Source organism: Elaeis guineensis, chromosome 13 (assembly GCF_000442705.2).
Source record: "Elaeis guineensis isolate ETL-2024a chromosome 13, EG11, whole genome shotgun sequence".
Taxonomy (NCBI): Eukaryota; Viridiplantae; Streptophyta; class Magnoliopsida; order Arecales; family Arecaceae; genus Elaeis; species Elaeis guineensis.
This window is the reverse complement of record NC_026005.2, coordinates 3,569,782-3,597,666: the sequence shown is the minus strand read 5'-3', so window position 1 is coordinate 3,597,666 and position 27,885 is coordinate 3,569,782. Positions and strand designations below refer to the sequence as shown.

The following is a 27,885-nucleotide window of genomic DNA, read 5'->3' as shown; positions in this document are numbered from 1 at the left end:
GAAAAGAAAAAGCCGCTAACTTTAAATTTGATTGGATAACAGATGCAGTGCCCCGGAGGGCAGGCTTCTGGCATATCCATTATTAATTATTAATTAATACGTCTCTATTATCGGGAGAAGATTTCCATTAGCTCCCGATTTCACGTGTACTACTTAGCATCTGGTCATGGTTCCCGGGCCCCACTCCGTACGGACACAACCATCTCAACCAACGGGAAAAAGTAGCGTAAAGTAGCGGAACTAATAGACTATCATGTATGCGCACAAAACCTTTCCCAGTTCTTTAATGTACCTCCATCGGACGGTATCCAATATGGAATACAAAGTCACCGTGACAAACTTTTGCACCAAAACCTCACATCTATGCATCATATTTGCTATTTAGAGCGACATACACGGTTCCCGAGAGCCAGGAAGGCGGAACCGTCCAAAACGGGGGCACCAACTTTCGACGAGAAAGCGTAAACAGCGTCTTATTTTCCACATCATGCGTTACAAACAAGCTTTTGTTTTTTGTTTTTTTTTTTTGGCCAGGAGAATTGCTGGCCATCGTACTCTGACCATTAATTCGGATTGGCAGTGCAGTAGCCGCTGCAGCAGCGAAAGGGACAGAGAGGCAGGAGGTGGTGGCGACTCGTGAGGGGGGAGGAAGAAAGGAAGGAAGAAAGCAAGCAAGAAAGGAAAAGAGAGGTGGTGTATATTTTTACCATAAAAGAGGGGTCTCCTACTCCCCACTGCCTTCCTCTTCTTCTCTCTTTATTGCTCCTGGCTTTTCCCCAGACGCCCCGTCGGAGGCAAAACTCCCTCCTCTCGAGGCCTTAACCCACCTTAGATCGGTGGGTTTCTTTCTCTCTCTTGCTCTCTTTTTCTGTTTGCTTTTCTTCTTCCCCCCAAGAAAACCTAGGGTTTTTGATTGGTGGCTTAATTTGGAAACTTGGCGCTCTTTTTCCCTAAAAGCATCATTTATTTTTGTGCTCTTCTGCTACTTCTCCTCCCTGTTATTATTCTTTTTGTTGCTCTTCTCTTTTATTTTATTGTTATTAATAATAATATTATTATTATCTGTGTTTTTTTAGGTCTGGTGCATATTAGGATCAATGGTGAGGGAGAAAATCCAGATAAGGAAGATAGACAACGCGACAGCGAGGCAGGTGACGTTTTCCAAGAGGAGGAGGGGACTGCTGAAGAAGGCGGAGGAGCTCTCGATCCTCTGCGATGCCGAGGTCGCCCTTATCGTCTTCTCGTCCACCGGCAAGCTCTACGAGTACTCGAGCTCCAGGTACTGTGGAAAGAAAGATTTTGTTCAAGATTTGATCGAGGTTAGATGTATATGTGGAGTCTTTAAGTTTCTGATTTCTTGATTCTAGATGTGGAGTTTTGGTTAGGAGGACGAGAGGGTGGAACTGTGGTGCAAATAGCTTTGTGTGTCGAGAAATATATATATAAGCTGGTTATTGTAGAAAACGGTGTTTAGACAGTGTAGGATCTGTAGTGAGAGAGAGATAAGAGTTCCCAGTGAGAGCAAGCACTCGATTTGTACAGTATTTTATGTATTGGATCTTGGAAGTATTTTGGTCATTGGCCCAGAAACTCAGAGGGAACAGAAAACTATCCGTCAGGAATAAAGAGGTCGTAGGTACAAATGATGAACATGTTGCAAGTGTTTGCAAAAGAACAATAAAGAAGTTAAAAACATATATAGTAAGTAGAACAAAATGTGGCAACTGGGTTGCTTCTTAATGATTTGCGTATATTGATCTCCTTTTTAGACGGGTAGACTCATAAATGTATATCCCGCAGTAATCAGGGCCAACATCCATGATTTTTGTAATTGTTGTGATTTTAATAATGTGGAGGGCACCAATAGTCCCACATCGGTTGTGAGCCAAGGGGATTAGTGCTTATAAGGAGAGAAAAATCTTTCCCACGTGAGGCATCTTTTAAAGGCTAAAACCGTGGGCCCTATGGGCCAGAGCGGACAATATACAATAACTATTAAGATAAATATCCTTAAACCTTTTAAGCAAAGGAAATCCCTTTAGTGATTTAGACGTAGTCCAAAAGACAACTTTTAGACAGATCTTCAAGAATGGCAATATGAAGTAAATCCCTTCAGTGATTTAGACGTAGTCCAAAAGACAACTTTTAGACAGATCTTCAAGAATGGCAATATGAAGTGGGTAAAGTATTGGGTTTGAGAGTGAGAGATTATAAAGTTTAGCAAGTTGGAAGAGCTTTAAAGATCTTAAAGAATCAAAGGCTAAGTATCTATTTAGCTTTTTTGGTTGACAATTTGGGCTTGTATTTTTCTGAAAAAACAAATATTCCAGGCTTGATAGAGTGACATACGCAACAATGATTAATTAAGCATTAACTAGTCTTTGTATTTCAATAATGTCACTAAGCTTTATTAGTTGATGGATATTTGTGAAGTGCAGGGCTGTTCATAGTTTCATTAGTTTGGTAGATAAGTTGTCCAGATAATGTAGTTAACCATGCTTTGATAAAAACTATGTATATGAATTTGCCTTTCTTTTGAGGATGACTAGGAGCTGTTTGGATATAATGATTAGAAGAAATTAATATTGTAAGAATGATGCTTGACTATTAGTTACATGACAACTGCAACTCAACAAAGTGTTACTGATCTTTGTAGGATGCTAAGTCAAACCAATAAGACAAGTGTGATAATTAAATGAGAAAAATGAACTACTAATAGTTCTTTCTGGCAAAATTCTGTGGTTGTAAATGCTCATGCATGGACTAGATTTAACATCAGTGTAGTTATTTTGGTAACTTCTTTCAAAGAAATAGAGCTTTCCTATTTAGATTTGTAATGGTTAAGATGATGAGATAAAAGATTCAACCGTATGGATGACCATGGAGTTATTCTACCTCAAATTACTTTGTAATAACACGACATTTTCTTCTGAGCTTGTCACCTTTCGGTTGAAGTACCCTTCATTTAAAAACATGGGATGAGAAGACTCCAGTGAGGTGTCTTGCTTTTTCTTACCGATTAGGTTGAAGAATTTTCCTTTCCTTTGGAAAACCTATCTGCAAGGATATCTTCTGGTAGTTTCATTCTAAAAAAAATTACTTGCTAATTTAGAAAATTGCTATCTTCCAACATATGCACTGCTATAACTTATAAAAAAAAAAAAAAAAATTCCTGTTGATTAGAAACATTTGTCAGCGCCTTATTTGTCAACTCAAGTTTTCTGGAGCAGCTATAGTTCTAATCATTTTTGAGCCTTAATGCATGCCTTGATCGTATCATCCCCCTATTAGTCAACCGGGGTAAGATTAATTGGAATTGTGCTAATCAAATCAAATTCATGTTACGGTTTTCTTCCTAACTTACCACTGTAATATGCACATGACCTCTCGTCTCTTCATTGTGCCAAAGAAGGAAGGCTTGTTCTCATTTAAAATTGTATTAGGTCATTTACAACATTTCTTCTTTCTTTTTGTGGAACTAGCCATATTTTATATCTTGGAGCAATGCTCTATTAATGATCATATTACATATTTGTGGGAATCTTTGATCTGGGTCACTATAAATGAGAATATTCTGGATAGAAATTCTCAGTGTTTGAAATCACAATGACAAATATTTTGCATAGAAATGCTTCGTATTTGAAATTATGAAGAAAAAATTTTTGCAAGATTGAGTATGATATCAGTATATTGCAAATTCAGAACGGAAGTATATAATAGTAGAAAAATGAAAATCAAATTTGAGAGTTTAACTGGTTCACACAAAAGAGGGATAAAGCCAAATCCAGACAATTTTGAGTGTTTTAGCTATATGCCATAAAGTCATTGTCGAGTCATTGTTTTGATTGAAAACAAGCTTTCATTGACTCTTAAACAGGTGGAAATTTGTTTCTTTGTCACTATTTGAAATTATTGATTTTTACAATAATACTAGCCACTATTTTTTCTATTAGAAGAACTCAGCTAGGAACTGATGCAAGATTAGAGTACAGAAAATTGCAACATCGCTGCTATTTAAAAAAAAAATATTTGTTTTAACACTGTTAGAAAAAACACAGTTATAAAAAGAACATAAACGCCGCTTCATAAAACTAAGAATGCAGCCGTTCTTTACGCTGTGTAACTAAGAGATTTATTGTTTTATAAGTTTAAAGAATACTAATAGTTCAACAGCTGTCTTGCTTGGGAACTGCCCCATCTTCTTTCCTTCTGGCAACTTGAGATTCTCCACAGTGCGACTTTGGGAATTCACAAGTGGATTTACTGTTTGCTTGGCCTATATGGCTTGTTTGTGTACCCCCTAACACGTAAAACCCACCCAGCCCTCTGCCAAAACATTAAAAAAAAAAAAAAAATCATTTGCTCAAGTTTGTCATAGCTTTTATCTTTGTACCTGAATTCTACTGCATTAGATTATTATCAACAAAGGTGTTGTCATTGTAAAATTTGCATTTCTATTGGCTTGGGACAAATCAACTAACAGGATTTTGAATCTAAAACTGCAGCCTGAATTATTTGTAAATATTTTCAATTTATCAGATATAGCACTAATTAGGTGCTATGTGAATATATTACTTTAGCAATGGATTTTAATTTGAGCTGTTGTGCTTGGTTTTTGAGCTTAGATACAATGTGGGGCTGTTTGGTTGCTTGCATTTCTGGATGTAATTGCAAAAAGGAATGCTGCAGTTATATTTGCAAGTGTCTGTTTGGCTTGCCGGCATCTGAAAAATACAGCTATATATATCCTATATATATGTGGTTGTCTCATATGGAAACGGCGTAGTTACCTTGCAACTGACATGATAAAGTTACCTCCATTGATGCTATTAGATCATTATATCATATTATATAATTATTATATTGCATTATATTAATCATAATAAAATACAATTTCATATAACATAATATGATCTAATATAGGGTTGTGCTATAGTGCTCCTTAAATATATTTTATAGAAGATTAGGGTCTAGGGAGCATCCTGACCATTAATTATTTGAGGTTAATTAAGGAATTTTCATCCCAATAGGTTACCAAGCAGTAATCGGAATTGTTTTTTTTTAAATTTTAATTATTATTATTTTTGCTTCACTTTCCTCATCATTCTCTGATCCCTTCAGTGCCCCACTTCCATTCGCCGCCCCCCTCCCCTCGCCCATAGTATCTCCATACCGGCGGCCTTCCCACGCCGGCGGCCTCCTTGTGCCGGCAATGCTGGTAGCGTCCCTGTGCTGTGGCCTCCCTGCGAGGGCAGCATCAGCTGCCCCCTCTTGCTGTCTGTCCCCTCTTCACGTGGGCAGGCGTTGGCCTTCCACTTGATCGCCCCCTCCCTTTGCCCCCCCTCCTCTCACCCATAGCATCCATGTACTAACGGCCTCCCCACGTCGGTGGTCTCCCTGTGCTGGCAGTGTCACTGCCCCCTCCTCTTGCCCAGCATGTCTGGCCGTCCAGTGGCCTCTTGATGCCGCAGCCTTTCTGCCAGGGTAGCATCGGCCGCCCCCTCCTCTCATCGGTTGCCCCCTCCTCACGGCCGCCCCCTCCTCTCATCGGTTGCCCCCTCCTCACGTGGGCCCTTCCCTTCAGTGCTCCCTCCCTTCGTCGCCCCTCCTCTCACCTGTAGCATTCACGTATCGGCGGCCTCCCTACGTCGGCGGCATCGCCGCCCCCTCCTCTCGCTAACAGATCAGGGATGAGGAAGCCACGGATCATGAACGAGGAAGAAACCAATGTTGAAAATGCTTGTAATCTTCTGAAAATTTACCGTCCTAAACCATTCATCTTCTTGCTAATTTGCCACTGGAAGTTTGAAAAAAATTATCCGCACCAGCCATGATCGTAACTGACTACGGGAAACAATCGGTACCCCATCTGTGATCGTTGCTTCTTAATCCAATGGTGAAAGTTTTTTGAAAACAGAAATGACGATAATGACCTTTAGAGCACTGTAGCATTTGCCTCTAATATATGATAATATAATATAATAATATTGTATATAATAATGTATAATATAATATAAAACGCTATAATGTAGGATATTATATATTATAATAAAATATCAATTCATATAATTATAATGTTATCTTGTTTTAATGATACAAGTCATACAACCATATTAGTATAATTATTATCATGCTATTATAAAAAAAATCCTATTCTATAAGTATTGTATTACATTATATTAATCATAATAAAATACAATTTCATATAACATAATATGGTATAATATATGATAATATAATATAATAATATTATATATAATAATACATAATATAATATAAAGTACTGTAATATAGGTTATTACATATTATAATTAGTATTATAATATAATATCAATTCATATAATTATAACGTTATCTTGTTTTAATGATACAACCATGCTACTATAATTATTATCATGCTATTATAAAAATAATTATTATATTTATATTCCTTCAAATTATAATTATATTATTATATCATATTATAGTTATATAAAATGATGTTATGATAATTATTATTTTATCATATATAAGAACTAAATTATAAAATTATGATTATATCGTTATAATTTTGGTTAAAGTCACAGTAACATTATTATCATATAATTATTGGAGAGAAAAGGAGGTGATGGTAGCCCTTTAAGGCAACAACTGGAGGCTACATCTTGATATGTGGCCATCTTTGGCTTCATACCTAGATGCAATATGATGGCCTCGGGGTGCAACTCAGCAGTTTAAGTTTGGCTCATTTGCAAACAATCGGACACCTGCATTTGTCTAACTGCAACTTGGATGCAATATCTGAAGTCCAGATGCAGGTAACTAAATTAGCCTTTTTGTTCAAATTGTGCAAGTCTTCTTGAATGTCTTTTTTCTAGGGCCTTTCTGAGTATTTTCTCAGTATGTGCTAGCTAAGAAGGATTTCTTATCCTTAGAAGGGGCAAAAGGTGTTTTGATGTTCTATTTTTGTTTCTTTTCACTCATAGAAGTAGCCCAATAATAAGTGAGAAGTTTAATGTTCTTAATCTGTCTAAAATTATCTTTAACTTAACTGCTTTTTTCATTGTGGGTATATTGTGTGGATTATGCATCATACACAATAAACATTACTGATGATTTAGTATATGAAACAAGTCATTTTGTAAACTGGAAATATAATACAATTAGAATAGCAGTGAATCCAAGATTTTGGAAAAACTCTCTTTAAAAATAATTTTAAGTTTGGATTCGATCATTGAGAGATCAAATTTTGGGTTTAGTTAATAAATAATTATGAAAATCACAAGCTTAATGAACTATGATCATGTTAAATTAGGGCTCTATATCAAATCTATAAGGTGCCTATATTGTCTTACTAAAAATCTATAAAATTGGTCTTAATAGTCACTAGTTAAAATGTTATATTGGTCTATGATCTTGCTCAATTCATGTCATGCATACATTTTGTGGTTTCGAATTAGAAATTTATTTTAAGTTCAAACAAAATTAGGAAAAGAAAGAATATCATGGATTTGGAAAAAAGGACAGTAGAAGTTAGGAAAACATGTTTTTATAGCTCGGTTCATGTTTAGTATAATCCATCACATTTATTTTCTGATAAAAGCTTCTAAACCGATTTGCTTTCTTATTGAAACTCAATAACCAAGGCATCTCTAAGATCACTTATTAATTGGTTATGAACTAACAAATTATAAAGCATCAACTATTAATGACAATTGACTTTGAGCATCTGGGATCTAGTATGCCTTTTTACATACTTACATACCTACTATAAAATATTAGTTCATGGAGCTAAAAGCAAATATCATGTCACTAAAAAATATCTACTCTTTTCTAAATCAGAATTCATTAACCATTTGTCTTTATGAAGGAGATGATAATTTATAGTATAATAGCGTCACAGCTCATGAACAATTACTGGGGATGTCATGATGTTAGTATCAGGATGCATGCTAAAAAAGGTCTGATAAACATGCGCATTGCTCTCTTTTTCCTTGAGCCCTATATACAGTCCCATAATTTCTATATCTTTGGAAACCATATAGCCAAGTATCACCTCCCATAGCAGATCTGCTAAAATAAATTGAAACCATTGAAGTCTTGCTTAAATGATGCCTGTCCTTTATTCCCATGAGTGATGATAAGTCTAACAATATCACCCTCCACATCCATGCGGAACGTCAATATTCCTAAGCAGCCTACCTCCAATAAAGTGTCCAGCGGCAGCATTGCCCGTCCATGCCCATGCGGAGCATTGATGTCTCTATGTAGTCCACCCCATGTAAGGTCTCCAGCAGCAGCACAGCTGTAATGAGAGAGTTCATTTCCAGAGCATTCCTTGTTGTGGTAACAGGTGAATAAGGACAACTAAATAGAGTTGATTATTGGGAAATAACAAGATTATGTAGAGGATTTTAAGAATCTCATAGGTGCACTTGTGACAAAACATTAGACGTCAAGTGTCTAAGCTCCAAAGAAATAATAAATTCAGCCTCAATGACTTGCTCTGATAATTTTATCAATTTTGATTAGAATAATTGATGCTTAAACATATAATATTAGTGTAGTACAGCAAAGGAAACAAATTCATACTTTTGACTAGTTGTCTTCAAATATCAGGCTCCAATCTATTAATTTATGGAACATGCGAATCAATTAACACATTGTCATCACCATCAGTAACATTATTTTTGTACTGGGATTCTGGATTAAGCATGGTGATTATTTTCTAACTTAAACATTCTCTTGGAAACTTCTTGAACCTTCTCCATTTTATGAAGTCTGTTATATCTTTTAGTGAATGCAACCTGTATATTTTGATTCTATTGATCTTGCTTTGATGTTGTCTAAATGAATGATTATGAGCATAGGACCTTGAGCCTTCATTCAAATCACACAATTTAGGAAGCGACTGAAGACTTCTTATGGAAATATATTTTTACGTTTATCTTAACAGGAAGGCATTTAGACTATCTTAGTTACTGCATGAATAAATTGTTTGGTCTATGCAAACTGAAATTTTCACTTCAGAAGGGCATCATAATACTTTAAGTTTTCAGCCTTCAGTCATGATGCAATTACAACTTGGACAGCATAGCACCATCATCAGAGAGATCCTGCTAATTTTACTGGGAAGTTGCAAGTTCTTCAAAAATGAGTCTCTCTATCATTAAATATTTTCATAACCTGTAGTAGTACGTGAAACAAACTTTAATGAGTAAATTTTTTAGAGTGGATATTTGTGCGCTTTTTATTTTTCTTAACTAATATATTCCCTTGCTTTTTTTTGCCTTTGAAGCATGAAGGAGATCATTGAAAAGCACAGCATGCATTCAAAGAACCTACAGAAACCAGACCAACCCCCCCTTGACTTAAATGTAAGATACTCCATGATCTCTTTTCATAATTTGCTACCAGCTTACCTTTATATGCTGATGAAACTGGTCATGGCATATGCTTAATAATAATAAGTGCTGGTAATAATTGTATGTTCATTTGTTTTCTCTAGTTTCTTTTATCTGTGTAGACCATGTGATAGAGGCAAGCCATGCAAACGAGTCTGTTTGATGGTATATTTCCATTTTACCATGTCCTTGAATGTTTATTTTATTTATTTTGGTTATACCATGTTTTTTTATTGAGCCTTTTCCTCAATGTTCATTGTTTACTATTTCTTAAATCTATATTCTACTGTGTGAGAATGGCTGATCTTTGTTCAATCAGATACACACATTTTTAACGTACGGCCATTATGTCTAGTCTATTTGTAATCACTTGTGCAAAATAATTGATCTTTTAAATAGTATGTGGAATGTTCTTTGTATTGTTCCATGATCTCAGGGAGAATGGCTTCTACATGCAATTGTAACCCCGAAGTATTTACATCAAGTTCTAACATCAAATGATGAATACTTCTCCCCTGATGAAACTTAAAAGATAAGTCCTAGGAAATTTTTTGCTTGAAATGAATGAGACAAGTGAAAATAAAAAGAGGAAGAGCATCCAAGAGATTTATTTGCTTTTGAAGTTTGAGTTGAAATGAATCTAGTATGGTGAGAGCTGCTATTGCTCCTAGGCTGAGCCGGCTTCCCAATAGGCTTGTCTTGGTGGTAAATTTTTTTGGACACAGGGCAGGCCAAAAGATCTAGGCCCCAGGAGACTTTGGTCAAGCTTGGGTACATCGTGCCTGTCCTGAGCCTGGTCCATAGCCAAAAAGAAATTATACATAACTTATAATACATAATAACGTGCTAGCACTCAACCCCCGCAATGCGGGGTTTAATTGATTTAATAATAATGATATTTTTTTATGTTTCATGTTAGTGAATCCAAAAATCAAGAATGCTATAAGATAGATTTGTAGAATATATTCTTTCAGCATCAGAAATAAAATATAAATTATTTGACATAAAGAGGAAAGCTCTATTTTTCTAAATTTTATGTTGATAATTCTAACACATGAATTTGTAGCATTAAAGCTTATAAGTAACAGGAGAAAACCCTTTATAGTGAGCACATAATTATGCTCTGGCATTATCACTTCGATGCATTCTTTTCTAGTTACAAAACATGGAGGCAATCATACAATATTGTCATAGTTAAGATCCACATATGTTAGTTAACTTAATTACGTTGAAATAAAGATCAAAATTGAAGGCTATATATTGAGCATTTTCAAAAGTTTGGTCATAGTTATAGTTGTTACAACTCAGTTTGTGAGGTAGTTGGCTTTTGAGTCTTTAGGAATAATTTTAATTTTAGTCAAGAAGGGAAGAAAATTTGCTTTACTTTATCTATAAAATGTAGTTTCGCTCTGGTAACCTTTTGTATTAAATATGAATTCAAAAATATAGTTATTGTACTTAATGCTTATGTTGTGAATACTCATGTTTATAGAATCATTGCAAGGTTATGAAGTAATCCTCGACAGAGTGCATTCCAACCTCCAATCTAAATTTTGTCTTGGCAATCAGATTACAAAACACAACATCTATATTGGTATACTAAAAACTAACCAATTACAAAACTATCGTGGGGCATCTTATGTTTGAGATAAGTTTACAGGAAAGTTTGAAAGTTTAATTCTACCACTCTCACTAACTTGATCATTCAATCCATTAAATTAAAAAAAAATTGTATGTCTTATATTCCTCTATAAAGTTATGATTGAAAAAGGGAACAACATGACAATTTGTGGGACTTTTAAAATGTACGGGACTAAAAAAAAACCTCCTAATATGTGATAAATCCCAAAGAAACATATATCTTATGAATCTAATGGATCTTCCTTCGCGGGCATTGCTTCTGGGTAGCCTATTTATACATCCAATAGGCCTAAAGCGGAGGCAACAAAGCTTAACTCTTTGATCCAATACATAGAGATGGATCACTTAAAAAAGATAGAGATAGAGAAAGGGGATTCCATGATCGAAGAAGAGGGTACACACCAAGGCCAAGACATGAACCGCCAAGAGAATGATAACAAAGAGTGGTGTTGTTCAGAATCCATGGTCCAAATGTCGTTGGTCGCCTCTCCGCCATTGGCCAAATCTCTGAAGGCTTCTAGGGCTCGCTCGCTCACTCGGTGCGGGCTAAACAAAACCACATCTCGCCTCATCGAGAGAAGCTTGAGGTGGTGGTCAGATTGAAATAGTTTCATAGCCCTAAAAATTAAAATTTGACATATGGCGTTGCGGGAGATTATCTTATAATTTTATGTATCAACATAGAATGTCACCTCTAATATACATGTATCACTTTACTATTATTATATAGATATAGATAGTCTCGTAGTTCTTAAAAATAAAACTTAACATATGGCGTTGCGGAAGATTATCATATAATCTATGTCAACACAGACTATCATTCCTAATACCCATGTATCGCTTTACTATTATTATATAAAGAGAAGCTTAAGGCGGTGGTCGGATTGAAATGGTCTCGTAGCTCTAAAAAATAAAATTTGACATATGGTATTGCGGAGATTATCTTATAATCTTATGTGTCAACATGAAATGCTACCCTTGATACTCGTGTATCACTTTACTATTATTATATAGATATAGATAGCTTCGTAGCTCTAAAAAATAAAATTTGATATGTGACGTTGCGGGAGATTATCTTATATCTTATGTGTCAACATGGAATGCTGTCCCTCATATTCATATATCGCTTTACTATTATTATATAGATAGATAGATAGATAGCTTTGTAATCTTAAAAAATAAAATTTGACACGTGGCGCTATGGAAGATCAAGTCAACATAGAATGCCACCTTTAATATCCATGTATCACTTTACTATTATTATATAGATACTGAATGCACAATTACTTTATCTTGTTGCCCCTCAATCCACTTCTTCTATTCCTCTTTCCCTTTCTCCTTGCTCCTCTCAGTTGTTATCTATTGCTTCAGCTTTGACCACTTCTGCTCTCTGTCCCACTACTCTTGCTCCTGCTTCATCCAGCTATATGTTACATTTCATTTTGAATATTCGCAGCAACTATCCCAGACACTCCAGCAGTGAATTTGGCACTTGCTCTCTGTCCATGCCCAACATGTCACCATCTTTTGTAAACCTGGGGCACATCCCCAGCTGATTCCTGCCTCATTTGTTGGGTCTAAATTTGACTAGTTCACAGTCCAGGCTGGGGCCTAGAAGCAGACCCATTTGATAAATGGTTTAGGCTCAGGACTGGCAACTAAAGCCGGACCAAATCCCCTTTTTATTTTTCTTGTATTATTTGTTTATGTTTGATATATTTGTAGACTTAATTGATAATTTTTATTGATATGCGAACTCAGTGGAATAACAAATATATTGAATGTTGTTGTCAATACTTAAGAATTCATATTTAATATTTTTAAATATTTTTAGTATTTTTAAAAAATGAAAAATGATTATGAAGATCGAGGCCTGGCTTGAAGCCCAAGTAAGGATTGTGTTTGGGCTTGGAAGGTAGGCTTGAAGGTTGAGTCAGGCCGGGCCTGGATTTAAGTAAATTATGTTAATCTTTGGGCAAAGCTCAGTGTGAGATCCGACATTTGGCTTGACGCCTCACCAGAATGAGGCTCGGTCCTTTGACATGGCGATAGACCCAGTCCAAGGCGGATTCCTTGTATGAGTTGGAGAAGGAGATTGAGGGGGCGTTTGGTTCATAGCCGAAATTGAATCGAAATAGGAATGGATTGGAACGAGAATCAAAATAGCCATATCCTTTGATGTGTTTGATTCATGATTGAAATCGAAATAGAAATCAGAATGGAGTTTGAATACTACTAGGAGAGTATAGGGATTAGATTTTAGGGTTGGGGCATTTCCCACCTGACTTCATCTACTTCTCGATTCCGTGGAAAATCTTCAGTGCACCTTAGTTAAATCCTCCCTATCCCCTTGATGCCCCACTGCTGCCTGTAACCCTTCTTTCTCCTCTCTTTTTTCTTTTTTCTTTTTTTTTTTTTTTTTTGTTTTTTGTTTTCTTGAGTTTTTCTTCTCTGTGCTGCTCTCCTTGAGGCCTTGCTAAAACCGAGATACCCCTCCCATGTGACCAACAGCTTCTCTTCCACTGTGCCTACGGCAAGCTATGTCAACTGGCCAGATTCTATCAAGGAATTACTGGGATCTAATCCAGAATCCATCTCCCCTGTTTCAATGACAACCACCTCCTCCTTTGGTCCTTCGTGACGACATTGCCCCGCTTTTGGCAATCCTCATCAATGCCCTTTAGCTGATGTCGAAGCTCCAGTTGTCGGCGAGTGACCCGACGCTCAACCCTCCCACCACCACCGATTTTCAGGCCAAGCCCTCTTCTGTCTCCTATTTTCAGGCTCAATCCGTCGCATTGATCGCTGGTCCTCCAGTCATGACTCACCATTACTGCAAGCGGCCAAGCCCTCTATGTCTCTCCCTCTCTCTCCGCGAGTGTATTTGTTGTGGTGATAACCAATGCATGTATCGGTGGAAGGGATATGAGCTCTAAAGAGTAAGTATATAACAATATAAAAGAGACAAAACTAGATTTATTTTTGCATATTGACTATGGTCGTGTGGACAGTGTGATGTGGAGAAGGTATGGTGACTTAAGTCTCTGATATGGGTAAACAAATGCCATTATGAGTTTGGCGGAGAGCAAACAATGAATTATGTGCCAATACCATGTCTATCAAATATACATTGTCAAAACAGTGAAGTTAGCTATATGCATATATGTTGAAGGATTAGGATTATTTTTTACTCTCTACCTCATTAGTTATTGTCAATTCTTATACATCTTTTACGTTTTGGCTCATTATGCTAGATGAAGCACTAAAACCCTTGCAAATTATGGTTAAGCTTAGTTTTTATAAAGTCCAGGTTGTCCATCATCAAGTAATTCTGTTGATTTTTGACATTTTGTTTGGTATAAAGAAAATTAAATTAGTAGAATGGTTACTCCTGACTCTCTAAGCTGGAATGTTACATGACTTGTTTACTTTGACTCTTTTGAGTAATGAACACCTTCATAGTACATGGGATAAAGCATACTGCCGTTTTGGAACACATTGGCCCTCAAAACACATTGAGGGTCACGAAAGACATGGCTCAACTATCAACTGCACCCCTGTTTAAAACAACACCTTACATTAACTTTTCTAATGCGCAAACCCCAGTAATCATTACAGGTTGCATCAACTACTGGGAAGGAAGATGGTTTCCCTTCAAGGAAAGGGGTTTCTTCCACAAGAATCAATACAATTTTTTGGAATTATGTTGCATGATGGAGAAATAATATTGAACTGAAGAGAATATGAAGCTGCATTAGGTAGGATGAACTTGAAAAACAAGTAGTCTTGCTCGCTTACTAAAAATCTTTAGGTTCACTACCTAACAAACTAGATATCAGACATAGGAGGTGGTGAGAATCATTGGATGCACCAGTTTTTAGCTTTCTTTGGAGAACAGACAATATATGAACTGAACTTTCTCTGCTACAACTAAAAAGAGTTTTAGGACCGAATTATCTGGAATCAGAGAACAAAAGGTGGCTACATTGAAGATATGGATTATGGATTGCATGGCATTATGTACCATACCAAACATCCCTTTATGCCTTAAACCTGATGTTTGTCATTTTTGGATTATGAACCTAGAAGATATCTTAGAAGGGCTGATTTAGTCCTTGCATACCATTCTTGGGATGTAAAGTGAAAGATCAAGTTCGAGGTGAAAAATAGGCCTGGTTTAAGCCTCATTTGAAAAGCTTGAGCCAGGTCAGCAGTATTACTGTGGAAATAACAGCTCTTTCATGCATGAAGAGAAAATTTCACCATTAGGAACTGGTTAGTTGAACAGCCACAGCTTTAATCAATGCTGTGATAAGCCAAGGTCCTGTGTATGGCTGCATTTCATGGCCCTTGTCTCAACCTGCATCCATAGTGAATTGTATGCATCCCCTTGGCTTGGTTCTTATTTGGATTTTGGAATACTAGTGTATGGCTATAAGTTGAAGTTCAAGTCTCTTTCTGGGTGATGTCAAGGCTTTACAGGCCCTGCAGATGAGGGCCCATATTGAGGGGAAATCAAAATTAAGTGTCAATATGTTATGTTTTGAACAAAGCAATTCACTAAATGCTATGTGGAATGAGTTATTTATATGGATCTATTTGAAGTTATTCAACACTAATAGTTTTCTCAAAGCATACCTTAGTTTCTCTAGCTGTGTGTGTTATAAGGTTATTTGTTTCCCCTCAATTTAGGAAACTGTTTTTTACTTCGATTAGATCAATTCATTAGAACCAGAATACATGCTTATAACTTTCTGAGAAAAGCATGTGTTTTATTTTCTAGCTTGTTAGTGGTTAATATTTTAGAATCTCTTAATTGTCAAATGTCCTGTGTGTGCATTATTATTTGATGTCATAAATCACTAGTTATTGTCATTTATATTTTGTTTACTGCTCAACAATGTTAATCAGCAGCAGTATGTTGTTTTTTAGTTAGAGAATAGCAAGCATGCAAGTTTGAGCAAACAAGTTGCAGATATGAGCCTTCAACTGAGGTCTGTTTTCCAAATTGTGATATGTGGTGATTAAACCTTATGCATTGATATCTTGTTAACTAAAATACTTTCCATCAATTACAGACAGATGAGAGGAGAGGAGCTTGAAGGATTGTCAATAGAGGAGCTGCAGCAGCTAGAAAAAGCCCTCGAAGCAGGATTAAGCCGTGTAATAGATAGAAAGGTGGCCCTGTTAACCATTCTCTAAGTCTTCTCAAGAATTGCTAAATTTTGGATTTACTTCAGGGGTATTATACATTGCTCGATTTCAGGGTGAACAGATCATGGAACAGATTAATGGTCTCCAACAAAAGGTAAAAACTAAAGCTTGTCTACTGCGAGCGTTGGGCCTCTCAAAGAATATGAAAGGAAATTTAATTGTCATGCAAGCTAAGGGAATGAGCATAGAATTTTGTAGGTAACCACTAGGTCATTGTGGTTAGCATCACAGTTTTCTAAAGAAAATTCCTTCTTATACTCTACCATCATTTGCAACTAATGCAAACTAAAATGAGGGGGCCAAGGAGTTAATTCTTAGGCTTTATGGAATATATTATGATGGAAAAATACATCATTAATTCATAGTTATATCTTCCTCTGTTTGTGTGTGATTCATTGTCACTCTAAACAAAAACTAATAACCAATCTAATGAAAACTCAAAAATACAAATGAGTTTTACATGATGCTATTGCTGGCACCAAAACAAGAACTTTCATCCTTCAGATGGGAATGTATAGTTATGCCTCTGAAAATGTAGCTGACTCGTGTAAGATCCAGGAGTTGACAAAATCCTAATTCTGATGGGAATTCTTAGTTGCATCAGAAGCTGTTATGTTAAGCCCGTACTCCATTAGCCAAAGGCATTCATAAGCAATAAAGAAAATAAAATCAAAATGTACTATAGTTTGTCTTGATACTATATCAAATGCTATAATCCACAAAGCAAATAATGCTGAAAATTTTTCGTTCTACAAGAAACCTTGCATGCATTTGATTGATGATACCTGATTATTTGACAGACAACAGATATATTTACTTATTCGTTGAAATTTTGGGTCACAAACTTGTAGGTAAAGTGGAGGAACTAATATATTGCTTGATGCTGCTTTCTGTTTTACATTGCATACAGGGATTGAAGTTGATGGAAGAAAATACACGACTGAGAGAGCAAGTGAAGTCTCTTGCCAACATCTATATCCTCCTCCTCTCTTAGAGTCTTGGGTCTTTATTGGAGGTTTCTTGAAATGCAGGTACTGAAGCTGTCAAGGGTTGGGAAACAGATGATGAATGATAAAGAAAATGCTCTTAATGAAGATGGGCAGTCGTCTGAATCAGTCACTAACGTTTTGAACCCAGGAGGATCACAAGATTATGATGATAGTTCTGACACATCCCTAAAACTAGGGTATGTTTTTAGAACTTTAATGAAACATGGCCTTTTGGAATTAGTGATGCTTATTAGTATACTATGAGATTGTTCATTTCAAGTTTCATTGTGCCGGTACTGAGGCCTAGACCAGTTGGCTGATGGGATGGTTTGGTATGCCCCTGTGCTGTTCCGTACCGGGTCCGAACTGACATGGCAGACGGTGGAGGGAGAAGGAAAGTGAGGAAAAGATAGAGAGAGGGGGAGGGAAGGAGAGGGTGAGGGAGAAGGAGCCTCTAGAGGGTCGTCGGAGGCATGCCATATCTAAAGAGGGCTGGAGGAGGGGCTCCGCCCTCTTCCTGATCGAAACAATGGGTTTGGCCCTTGTTTTATTTTTTTTTATTTTGGAATCAGCAATGCTGCTGCTGACTTCACTTAATCGTTTTGTTTTTTATTTTGAAGATTTTGGGTGAAGTCAGCAACAAGGGCTGAAGCCATTATTTTGATCAGGAGGGTAGAACCCCTCCTCCGGCCCTCCATCAGGTGTGGCAAGCCTCCTGATGCACTCTCTTTTCCTCTCTCTCACCTTGCCTCCCCTGCTCTCTCTTTTCCTCTCTTTGCTTCTCCCTCTCCCCCTCCACCAATTTCTCATTTCAATTGCTTGAACTCTTGGTCCACCATCGGCACAGCTCGGTATGCCTCGAATAGGATGGTTCGTGACGGTTCCGTAATCTTTGGTTCGTTTACCTGCAATTCAATTGCATGTAGTTCAATTATAGGCTACAATTCAGTTGCTTACAATTGGAATTGCAGCGACAAAAAGGATGCATTCTTTTATTGTCTATAATTGAAAAATGCAAAAACATTAATAGTTGTTTGGTATGGGTACTGTGTAATTGAGCTAGTAAGATTACCTCTTCTTTGTGAACTATTTACATTTTCTGTTGTAATGTAATATTTATCATATTATTATTATATTTATAATTATACTGAAAAATAATATTGCTATTAATTCATCGTTGGATTAGTATAAAAATAATTACTATATTAATTATCTCAATATAAAATAATTTGATATTATAATAGTTAGAATATTGTTATCAACAAGAGTATATTTATAATATGCGTTATAATAACTAATAATTACTATATAGTATATATTATTTATTATGTATGTTAATAATTCTTATTATAATATTTATATATACTTAGTAGTTTATAATATTAAATATCGGATTATAGTACTGTATATTGAGATCATAGTAAGAATCATTATATGCAATATTAATAATTAAATAAATATATTATAGGTTAGAGTGGTGAGATGAATCATTTGAGAGGGCTTTCTCAATAACAAGGAATCTTGTAACTGAAACAATAAAGGACTCTATAGGTCCCAATGGGACATACCATAGGGCATCGGGATGGGTTACCATCCTGTGTGTCGGGACTATCCCTCCATTGCTCTAGCACTGTGATCGGCACATCTTGGGATGCCTCTTGTCCCAGTGTTGGGATGGGGTGGGACATTGGCATGTCCTATCCCATGGGAATATCGAGATAGCCCTCCTGTGGAATTTAAAACCTTGGGAATAGCAGTCAGTTTTTGGCTGCATTTTCAATTACTAGTTTTGGACCCTTTTTTACAGTTGAACTGCAGCCTAGAGTTGCTATTGTAGGCATCCAAACGCTGGTTTTTGGGCAACTATAATTGAATTGCAACCAATTGCAACTGCAGTCTGCCAATTACGGGCAAACAAACAATCCCAACGCTTGTCAGAATCCTCTCCAGTTTGTAGGTGTATCAGAGAGGGCTGGTTCTCCAATCACATCTACTCGTGATTGGCATGACTATGATTAGATTGGCTCATGCCATACATGGGGCCACATGTTGGTGTAGTCTATCTAGTCATGATCATTGCATCAATAACAGATAGTGACTGGGGACTCGACTTTCTCTAGTTCACTTGCGAACTATAGAGAGTATAGTTTTAAATCTAGGTGGGATGTGGTACCATCTAGGTATCAGGATGGGATCATCATCCCAACATCCGCATCAACATGTCCTAGGACATCCTCCATCCCAAGCATTGCAGCAGAGTTGGATGGCATTATGTCCTATTCCATGAAAAAGATCAGGATTGCCCCATTCCATGGGATTTAAGACCTTGCTGGAGAGAATTTTGATTCACCATATTGTTATGCACAACTTTTCCAAGAGCTTATGTTTATCCCACTTACGATCATGACTGCAACATTAGATGTCGAATGTCTGTCTTCCTCAAGCGAGGGATCAATCCTTAATTAAATTATATATATTTTTAGGGAAATATCGATAATTAAGTTCTATCAACCATCAAGTTAATGCAAATGGAAAAATGAGTAACAAGGCAAAATCCTTTATCATATGTTCATGTTATTTTTTTGGGGTTTAATATATTCTTATATTATCCTACAAATACTACCATCTTTAAAGAACTAGCGAGGTGTTAAATAATATGTTATCCCATTCTATTGGATCTGCAGCAAAATCATTATTGACTGTTACGATGGTTGTAACAGTCATATCTCAAAAAGAAACTTTTCAAATTTGAATATTAAAATAATCATTGAAATAATGGCTGTTATAACAGTGTTGTAACAGGAAACAACGGGCAATAAAGAAAAATAATGGAGTTATCTTTTTCTTCACTTTTCATTAGATAAATTAATATTATTTTTTGAGAATTTGGAGGTAAAAATACGAATCTTGAAAATATTACTTTATTTAAAGGAGTACAGGCGAAAATAATGTTTGTTGTTTATGTTATAACTGTCCATGATAATAGAAAGTTATGTGAAATAACAGAAATAGTAATTGTTATATCGTGATTACCTCAATAATATGACAAGATGGATGAAACCACTATAATGGTCATTATAGTGGTTATAACACTGTTATCAAAACCATAAGCATTATGTCTTCAATATGAACCATGTAGTTGCTGATTTATATGTTAATTTTGATTGATCTTTTTCTTGGGGACTTGGGAGGAGCCATTAGACATACGGAAGGGACTGTTATTGCTTTATGTGGTAACCTAGTGATGACCCATTATTGGATCTTGAAACAATATCCCTTGCAGCATGAGGTCTAGGGGTCATAATTTATTACTCTATCCATGAACCTGATCTATGAACGACCCACTTTAAGTAGGTTGCGATTTGACCTAAGTAGATTTGGATCATGAATGGGTGAAACCCATCTCAAGCCACTTATCAAATGAATTGGGTTTAGGTTTAGACCATTGGCCCATTTAATCCATTTTGAATTATTTAGTAATTGGCCAGGCAATGACCTAACTCATTTAATCTGTTTAAAATCTGTTTAATCCATGTAAAACCTACTACCTGTTGCTATCCCGTTTAACCAACCCGATTAACCTGTTTTATCCATTTAAATCCATTAAAAACCCACTTAACATGTTTAGCTCATTCAAACTGGATTTGATCTGCTTGGTAAACAGATTATGCAAGTTAAATTGGGTTATTTGTTTAATAAACAGATCGGATCCAGATCTAAATTTTTTTATCTGTTTAATAAATAGGTTGGGTTTTGGGTGACAAAATTTTGACCCAACCTTCTTCCGATCCAGTCCGTATCGAACCTGACCTAACTAAATTGCCACCCTTAATGATGACCTCTAGGCATCCTTGTGTATTTTTTCCTCTTTTGTTCTCCATTTTTCTAGTTCACAACCTACCGTCAATATTAGTATTAAAACCACCAAATGACACATATAACACTTTAATAACTATTATTAGTTTGAACTTACGAAAAATAATTGTGAAGTTATGCAACAGAATATACAATATTCTGAAGAAGAGAGACCATATAAACTCTGTGTATGGATTTATCATTTATGAGAAGGAGAATGATTACGCATATTCAAGTTTAGAAATAAAAGAGCATTATTCAAGTTTATCATATATGGTGGAAGTTGAGAGAAGATTATTCTGATAAAAGAGCATCATCAAGCACTAGATGAACTTGTGAATAGCTTGCAGTGAACCTTAAATTCTTATCTCATGGATCTTTCTACAAATTATCTGATTGGATTGTAAACTTTTATTTTTTAGAACTGATTGGATTGTAAAATAAAAACAAAATATTGGCGTTTCATAGTGTGGACAGAGGCCACAGCAAGCAACATTTAAATGCAAGCATATATTGTCTACATTAAGATTGGTTGTATCAGTACCGAGACCCATACTGTTTGCCTGGCAGTACTCTGTATGGTACGTTCTGAATTGGGTGTTTTGGGGTGGGATCATGCTCGTTGGCTGGCAAACATTGTTGATTGTAGGACCATGTACCTTGGTCTGCAGACACTGTCACTACATCCTTGGGGTTTCCCGGCCCTGCCCCTAAAATGTGGGATCACACAAACTTTTGGAGCTCTGCAGGGGATTGCATGTTCTTGCACTACTTGCCTAAACAAGGGTTCAAACCATGTTTAGTGATGAAAAGAGAGGTTAATCACTTATGAACTGATTATCTCGATCTTCAGCAATGCCGTTGAAGATACCAATCTGATCAAATATAATGATTCCTTAACAATTTCTTACGTTTAAACAAGGCTCACATCATTAGCAAACCAATTGCTTGAGTTTGGATCTAAAGCACTTTCCTAGGATGGTGATGCTGCCACCCAGATTAGAACCCAGGGCCTCTTTCATATCAAGGGGGTGCCAACCAGCTGAGCTAAATCTGGTCGGAGTAGCAGGTTTATTGTAGTTATCTTCTTCTTCTTCTTCTTCTTCTTGTCCTTTCCCTTTTTGTGTGTCAGTGCCGGTGTGGTTGTAGACATGCATGTGCTTGCATGTGTTCTGTCGTTTTAGCTCGTTACTCTGAGGCTAACATATTTTATTGAGTCCTAAAGCTTTTCATTTTCATTTTTTGATCCTTTCTAATACAGGCTGCCTGGTTCAAACTGGAAGTGAATATGAGCTGCAGACCAACCATCCAGGGATCTTTTCTTATCACAGTCTGAAAGTGAACACTAGCAACGATTAGATGCTAAAAGCACTGCATGGAACCAGATTGGTCCTGAGAACTGAGAGTATGGGTATGGCCAGTCTGACCAGATCTTCATCAAACATAATAGTGGTATGTGTAACTGTAGGCCATAATGTTCTCTGCAATCTGCTTCATGAATTTATCACCACCATTTATGATGGTGTATCTTTACTTTATATTTTAGAAAACTAGTTCAGCTCTTGCCAGTGATTACTCTGACCGTGCTACTCGGTAAAAGGTGCTCGATTTGCCTGCTATATATTTTTGGATCTTGTCCTCTTCAACTGTAGATCGAACCAACTGCATTGTTGTCAGATTGTGATTAGAGTGATGCAATCAGCTAATCTGGTTAAATTGTTCTGTATGGGAGCTCAAAAACATAACCTGTGTAGAAAGCTAAGGTAGGACCCAGAGCAGTTAAAAGAATTCATGCCGATGCCATGGAGTACATTCCTAATTAGTTGCAGATGCACAGAACATGTGGCATGCTGCATGAATGGTTGTGTTTGCAACTTGCAAGAGATGAAGGCATTGATGGCGTTATTGTGAAATGCCCTCCAACCGTTAGCCGATGTACTCTTCTATCCTTTTACCACAAGCTGAACTCAGTGTCAGCATGGATGGACGATAAGGATTGTTTTATGGTTGGTAGATATATCTGTCAATGATTAATGACTTGCCAGTGTCTCTCAATGGTTAAAGAGAGAGAGTGGGATGGTGCTAGTGGCACATTGGTGGCCCTCCATTACCCATTGCCTCCATCAAACTGGCCCATATATCAGTGTACCATCTCTGAGGTGGACGACTGGGGCAGGATGTTGTAGAGTAGTTGGTTAGAGATGAGAGCATAATGAGCCAAGGAGCAACAGTACTCCTTTCACAAAATCCGAGTGATTCCATGAGCTGGCTGTTGGTTTTAAACTAGAGTCAGGCCCAAGTTTCAATCATACAGAACCAGGACGTGGCTCTGCTAAAGCTGCAAGTTGAGGGCCTCTCTGAATGCTATGAGCTTTTGAAGCAAACAGTAAGATCATGTTGCAGGCCTGGTAGCTAGAACGGTCTCTAAAAACTGGTCAGTGGGCTTTGTTATAAAGGCAGAGGCACTGTAGTACTGTTCAAATGGTGGCACCGGCAACGACCATATGGTCATTGTGCGTGGAAACCTTGCTTTATAGACACAATTTCCTATAGATTTCGCCCCCTTTAAACAAAGGCCTGTCTTAGTCCCGCCCCCGGAAAAAAAAAAAAAAAAACAAAGGCCTGGTGCCACGGAATTTTTAAGTGCTATTCTGTGATTACAGAATCAATGATGATGGACGCATATGAGGAGATGGAACGTCCCAAGCATTAGGAGAGACATAAGACTGTAGCCAGTGTGAGGGTGAAGAACTGGAAGCCAGTGTGGGCGGCCATCCTTCAAGATCACGGGATGGAGGGAAACAGAGACTATTGTTGGCTTGTATGGGTTTTGGTTTATGTTTACATCCATTTATTTTGTGTATAGCGTTGTCCCTTGGTTTCATAGCCAAGATCCACTGTTTTTCTGTGCCAGTTTGCTGGATTGTTTCTCTTTCTATCTTTATAAAGTTATCCTCGCTTGCAATTTTTTTTTTTTAAAAAAAAGAAGCATGACATTACTTGACAGGAAAACAGTGTAAACAGGAGACTGACGTATTTAATATAAAGGATAGAAGATAAAGTACTATTGGCAATGGACCCTTGGAGGTATGAATGCACAAGAGCGGACAATGTCTATTCACTCAAAAAAAAAAAAAAAACACAGAGAGAGAAAGAGAGAGAGAGAGGGAGATGAAATGAGAGATATGACGGAAGGCTTCGCTTAGTTCACTTGTAAGGCAAATGTATGATTGCTTAGGAGATCCATTAATAAAGTCAACGTGTGGAAAAAAGAAATGATTTTTTATTTCATTGAGAACAAAATCTTGTACTCATGCAAGGAAATCCTCAAGAGCAATGGGTAAATCATTTCTTTTGCAACTCTACTTTTTCTTTTGGGTAAGTCAGATTTATTAACTTAATCTAATATAAATATAATTGTGAGAATTAGAAAATAAAACATGCACAAAATTTTGAAGGAAGAGCGGTCAAAGTGGTCCTCAATGTGGTTCTAGTAATTAGCCATACATATTGCTGCCCAATCCATTTGAGCTTTTTTGTAAACATGTATCGCGTCATACAAGGGCAATTTATTTTCATTCTCCAACAATCTTGTAGTTCGATCCGTGAAAAGAAGAAGAAATATGATAAACAGAAAAATAAAGAGATCTCTCATTTTTTAAAAAAAAATTGATAGAAAAAAAACATCTCCTATTTGATTGGAGTTAAAAAAAAAAATTTAAAAATAATATTTTTATAGGAATAAATTTTTTATATTTTATGAGAGAATTCGTACAGGAGAGAGTTTTTGTTTTCCCACAAGATGAGAATTGTGTATCTTTTTTTTTTTTCTCAAAAATATTTTTAAAGCAATGAGTAGAATGAAACAAAATCTTTTCTTTTATTAACAGTATAATAAATATTTTATATAATTTTTTAATAAAATATATGCTTCATTAAATATAAATTATTTTGAAATATATCACTTTCTTATAGTTAATCAAATATACTAAAATTAATTTTTTTTATATATTATATTTTTAAAAATTAGATAAATATTCAAATAAGAAAATTTGTTTACAGTAAACTAAAGTATTTTGGTCCCAAAGGATGCAAAGCAATTTCTATAAAAAATTGATTAGATATATGACCTTATCTTTTGCTGTTTGATGGTGGAAAACAAAAAAAAAAAAAAAAATGTAAGTTCCATTTTCCTTGGCAGATAAGAAAATAAAATTCTTTCAAATGGGATGTGGGGGTTGCAAACTCACCTCAAGTGGACAAAATATGAAATGTAAGCTCCATTTTCCTTAGCAGATATGAAAATAATTTTTTTTCAAATTCTTAATATTTATACCATCGAGCATCTTTTACACACACACACACACATATGGAAATGTGGAAGATTTCTAGCATGAAGCTCTTAATTTTTGGGTCTGACCTCTGCGACCGGTAGTGCCATTATTTTATCCTTGAAAGGTGACTTGACCAGGCATGCTATTTGGAAGTGTGGTTTCTGTGGAGGGGTGATTTCAGTGGTTCCTTTTTGAACAGGTCCTTTTCAGCACCCAGGAAAGATGAAACATATTTGACAATACTTTGATTTGGCAGCAAAAAGTTTGTAAAATACTTAAAATTGATAGGTACAAGTTTGTAAAAAACTTAAATTTGATAGATACACTCTCTTTTTTCTAAAAAACAGAGCAATTGCCAAACTATAGTACAAGAATGGCGTATTCATAATTTTAATGTTTACAGAAGTCGTACTGTGGTTCTTGTGCCACTGATATAAGTAGATAACTTCGAAGCAAAAATATAGATATTATTTGAACTGGTTTTTAGTGTTTGTTGTTATCTATTTAATACATTCATCATTTTCTTATTTATTGACATGATGTATTTATTGGATCGACGCTCCTTAAAGCTCATAGCAAAGTATTCTTCACATGCTAAAAAGGATCCCATAATTATATTTTCATAGACCACCATCAACACAAAAGATATTCATGTTCAATTCTTTAAAACAAAAAAAAAAATATTGAGGGACCCTTTGACTCTTCCATGGATTTGTGTATATACTGAATGCTTATATGAAAAAGTGAACTCCTGGGTCTGGAACCAGGGTTGTTATAGCTCCAACAAGTTACTTTATCATTCTTACAAGGAAAAATCTGTTCGTATTAACTTAGGATGCTGCTAAAGTATACTCCATTGTCCATCATGTACACCAGAGACTTGGTTACTTACCACGGCCTCAAGAAAGACAACATAGTTTTACTCTTTTTTTTTTTGGGTACATCAACGTAGTTTTGCTTGAATGGTATACTCGGACGTGAGTGGCAAACAGCTGGAGCCCAAGATGTGAGGCTGAGGGATGGTGTGCCATCTCATCCGTAGAAGAGATTATGCTGGTTACCAGCGACCCCACAGTTGAGATTTTTGATTGGAATTGTTAGATACGCAATCAATGCTATCTAATATGTCCAAGGTCGATATTGGTCCATGGTTTCATGCATGTCAACTCCAAAGGCAATATAGTTCTTATCCTATTTTCTTATGGTGTCTTCCTTTTTTTTTTCTTCTTCTTCTTCTTTTTTTTATATATATATATATATAAAATTTTAAGAGTAATGATTGAAGTATCGCTAATTAGTTAAAGCAGTTGGTTGGAATGATCCAATAAATTCCTCTCGAGTTTTAAACATGAAATCTCTTCCAAACAGAATGGATGGAAACCATTGGGCTGTAACCCATTTGATCTTAGATTCAACAATGTAATTCTATCTTTCATATTCTACATTAAAAAAAAAGAGAAAGAAATAATGATTTCTTATTAATGGAGATGGGGCGGTTTGGTGAGAGAGAGTGGAGTGATTGTCTTGGATACCACACACTAGCTACTAACATGCACCATGGTACAACCCCCTCTAATGTCTCACGAACATTGACACGTAAAAGGTTGGGATAGCATATAGAAACATTTATATACTTCTTTCTCCATAAATTTTTTTTTTGGTAGCGTGGAAGAGCAGAGCTCTTACCAACACAAAAACGTAACACCAGCATTACTATGAGTTTCTAGAGCAAGCAGAATAGAGGAAAGCTCGCATTTGGTGTGAAGATAGATATGGGTTTTGCTGCTTCATTGGCTTCATGGTAGACATGAGTGGCCATGAAGAGCTGCAATGATGGTTTGAGTTCCCAAAGATCCTGATATAGAACTGCTTCTTGTTCAACCAGTGGATCATGATAAGTGCATCCTTTTTATCCAAATTTTGAGCATTTAATTTATAAACGACCATCGTTAGCCCTATCCAAATTGCCCTAAATTCTACTATTGGCACAAATGAGTATGAATAATTCGAAAAGTTGCACAAAGAGTTTGACCCCTATAGCCTCTAATAATAAATTTGGCATCTATTTTGTTGCTATGGATCAATCCATCAAAATTAACCTCAACAATCTCGCAGGCAAGAGGCACCGAAAACACAGGTTGAGGAGTAGTAAGGTGATTCATTGAGACTGGATAATCCAGTGCCATGAATGTAAGGCCAATTAAAAGAAATTTTGGAGGATAAATCATTCTACAGCATACAGAGCAATAGTTTTTTTTATCTTAACTTAAAACATAATCTAATCAACAAAATTGATATTGCCATTCTTTAATAAATATAAGAATTGGACAATAATCTAGTAATCTTTCCCCTCCTCCAACCAAACAATGTCGGATTTAGAAAATTAGACCTTGGTAATTCCATTTAGTAGGTCTTCCCCCCATCTCCTGTGAAATATTTCTTGTCAAACCAAGCTAAAGAAACTTCTAA

At 36.2% G+C, this 27,885-nt stretch overlaps 1 protein-coding gene across 4 annotated transcripts; it reads left to right on the top strand.

The window, feature by feature from the left end:
* The first annotated feature begins 563 nt into the window (after positions 1-563).
* On the top strand, positions 564-24,049 carry LOC105060598 (MADS-box transcription factor 22). Of its 4 annotated transcripts, none has more exons than XR_003798502.2 (10): positions 592-836; positions 1,077-1,279; positions 9,278-9,356; positions 15,957-16,018; positions 16,103-16,202; positions 16,291-16,332; positions 17,149-17,190; positions 17,270-17,424; positions 22,344-22,534; positions 23,746-24,049. XR_003798502.2 is itself a non-coding variant. In XM_010944382.4 (9 exons), the coding sequence occupies exons 2-9, from the start codon at positions 1,098-1,100 to the stop codon at positions 22,366-22,368; spliced, it is 687 nt and encodes a 228-aa protein (XP_010942684.1). In that variant the 5' UTR covers positions 564-690; positions 1,077-1,097; the 3' UTR covers positions 22,369-22,728. The 4 variants fall into 4 exon arrangements, 2 of the variants coding, with proteins under 2 accessions (XP_010942684.1, XP_010942683.1); XR_012136298.1 differs by lacking the exon at positions 23,746-24,049 and adding an exon at positions 22,629-22,728; XM_010944382.4 differs by lacking the exon at positions 23,746-24,049 and having other exon boundaries at positions 564-690; positions 22,344-22,728.
* Positions 24,050-27,885: the final 3,836 nt, after the last annotated feature.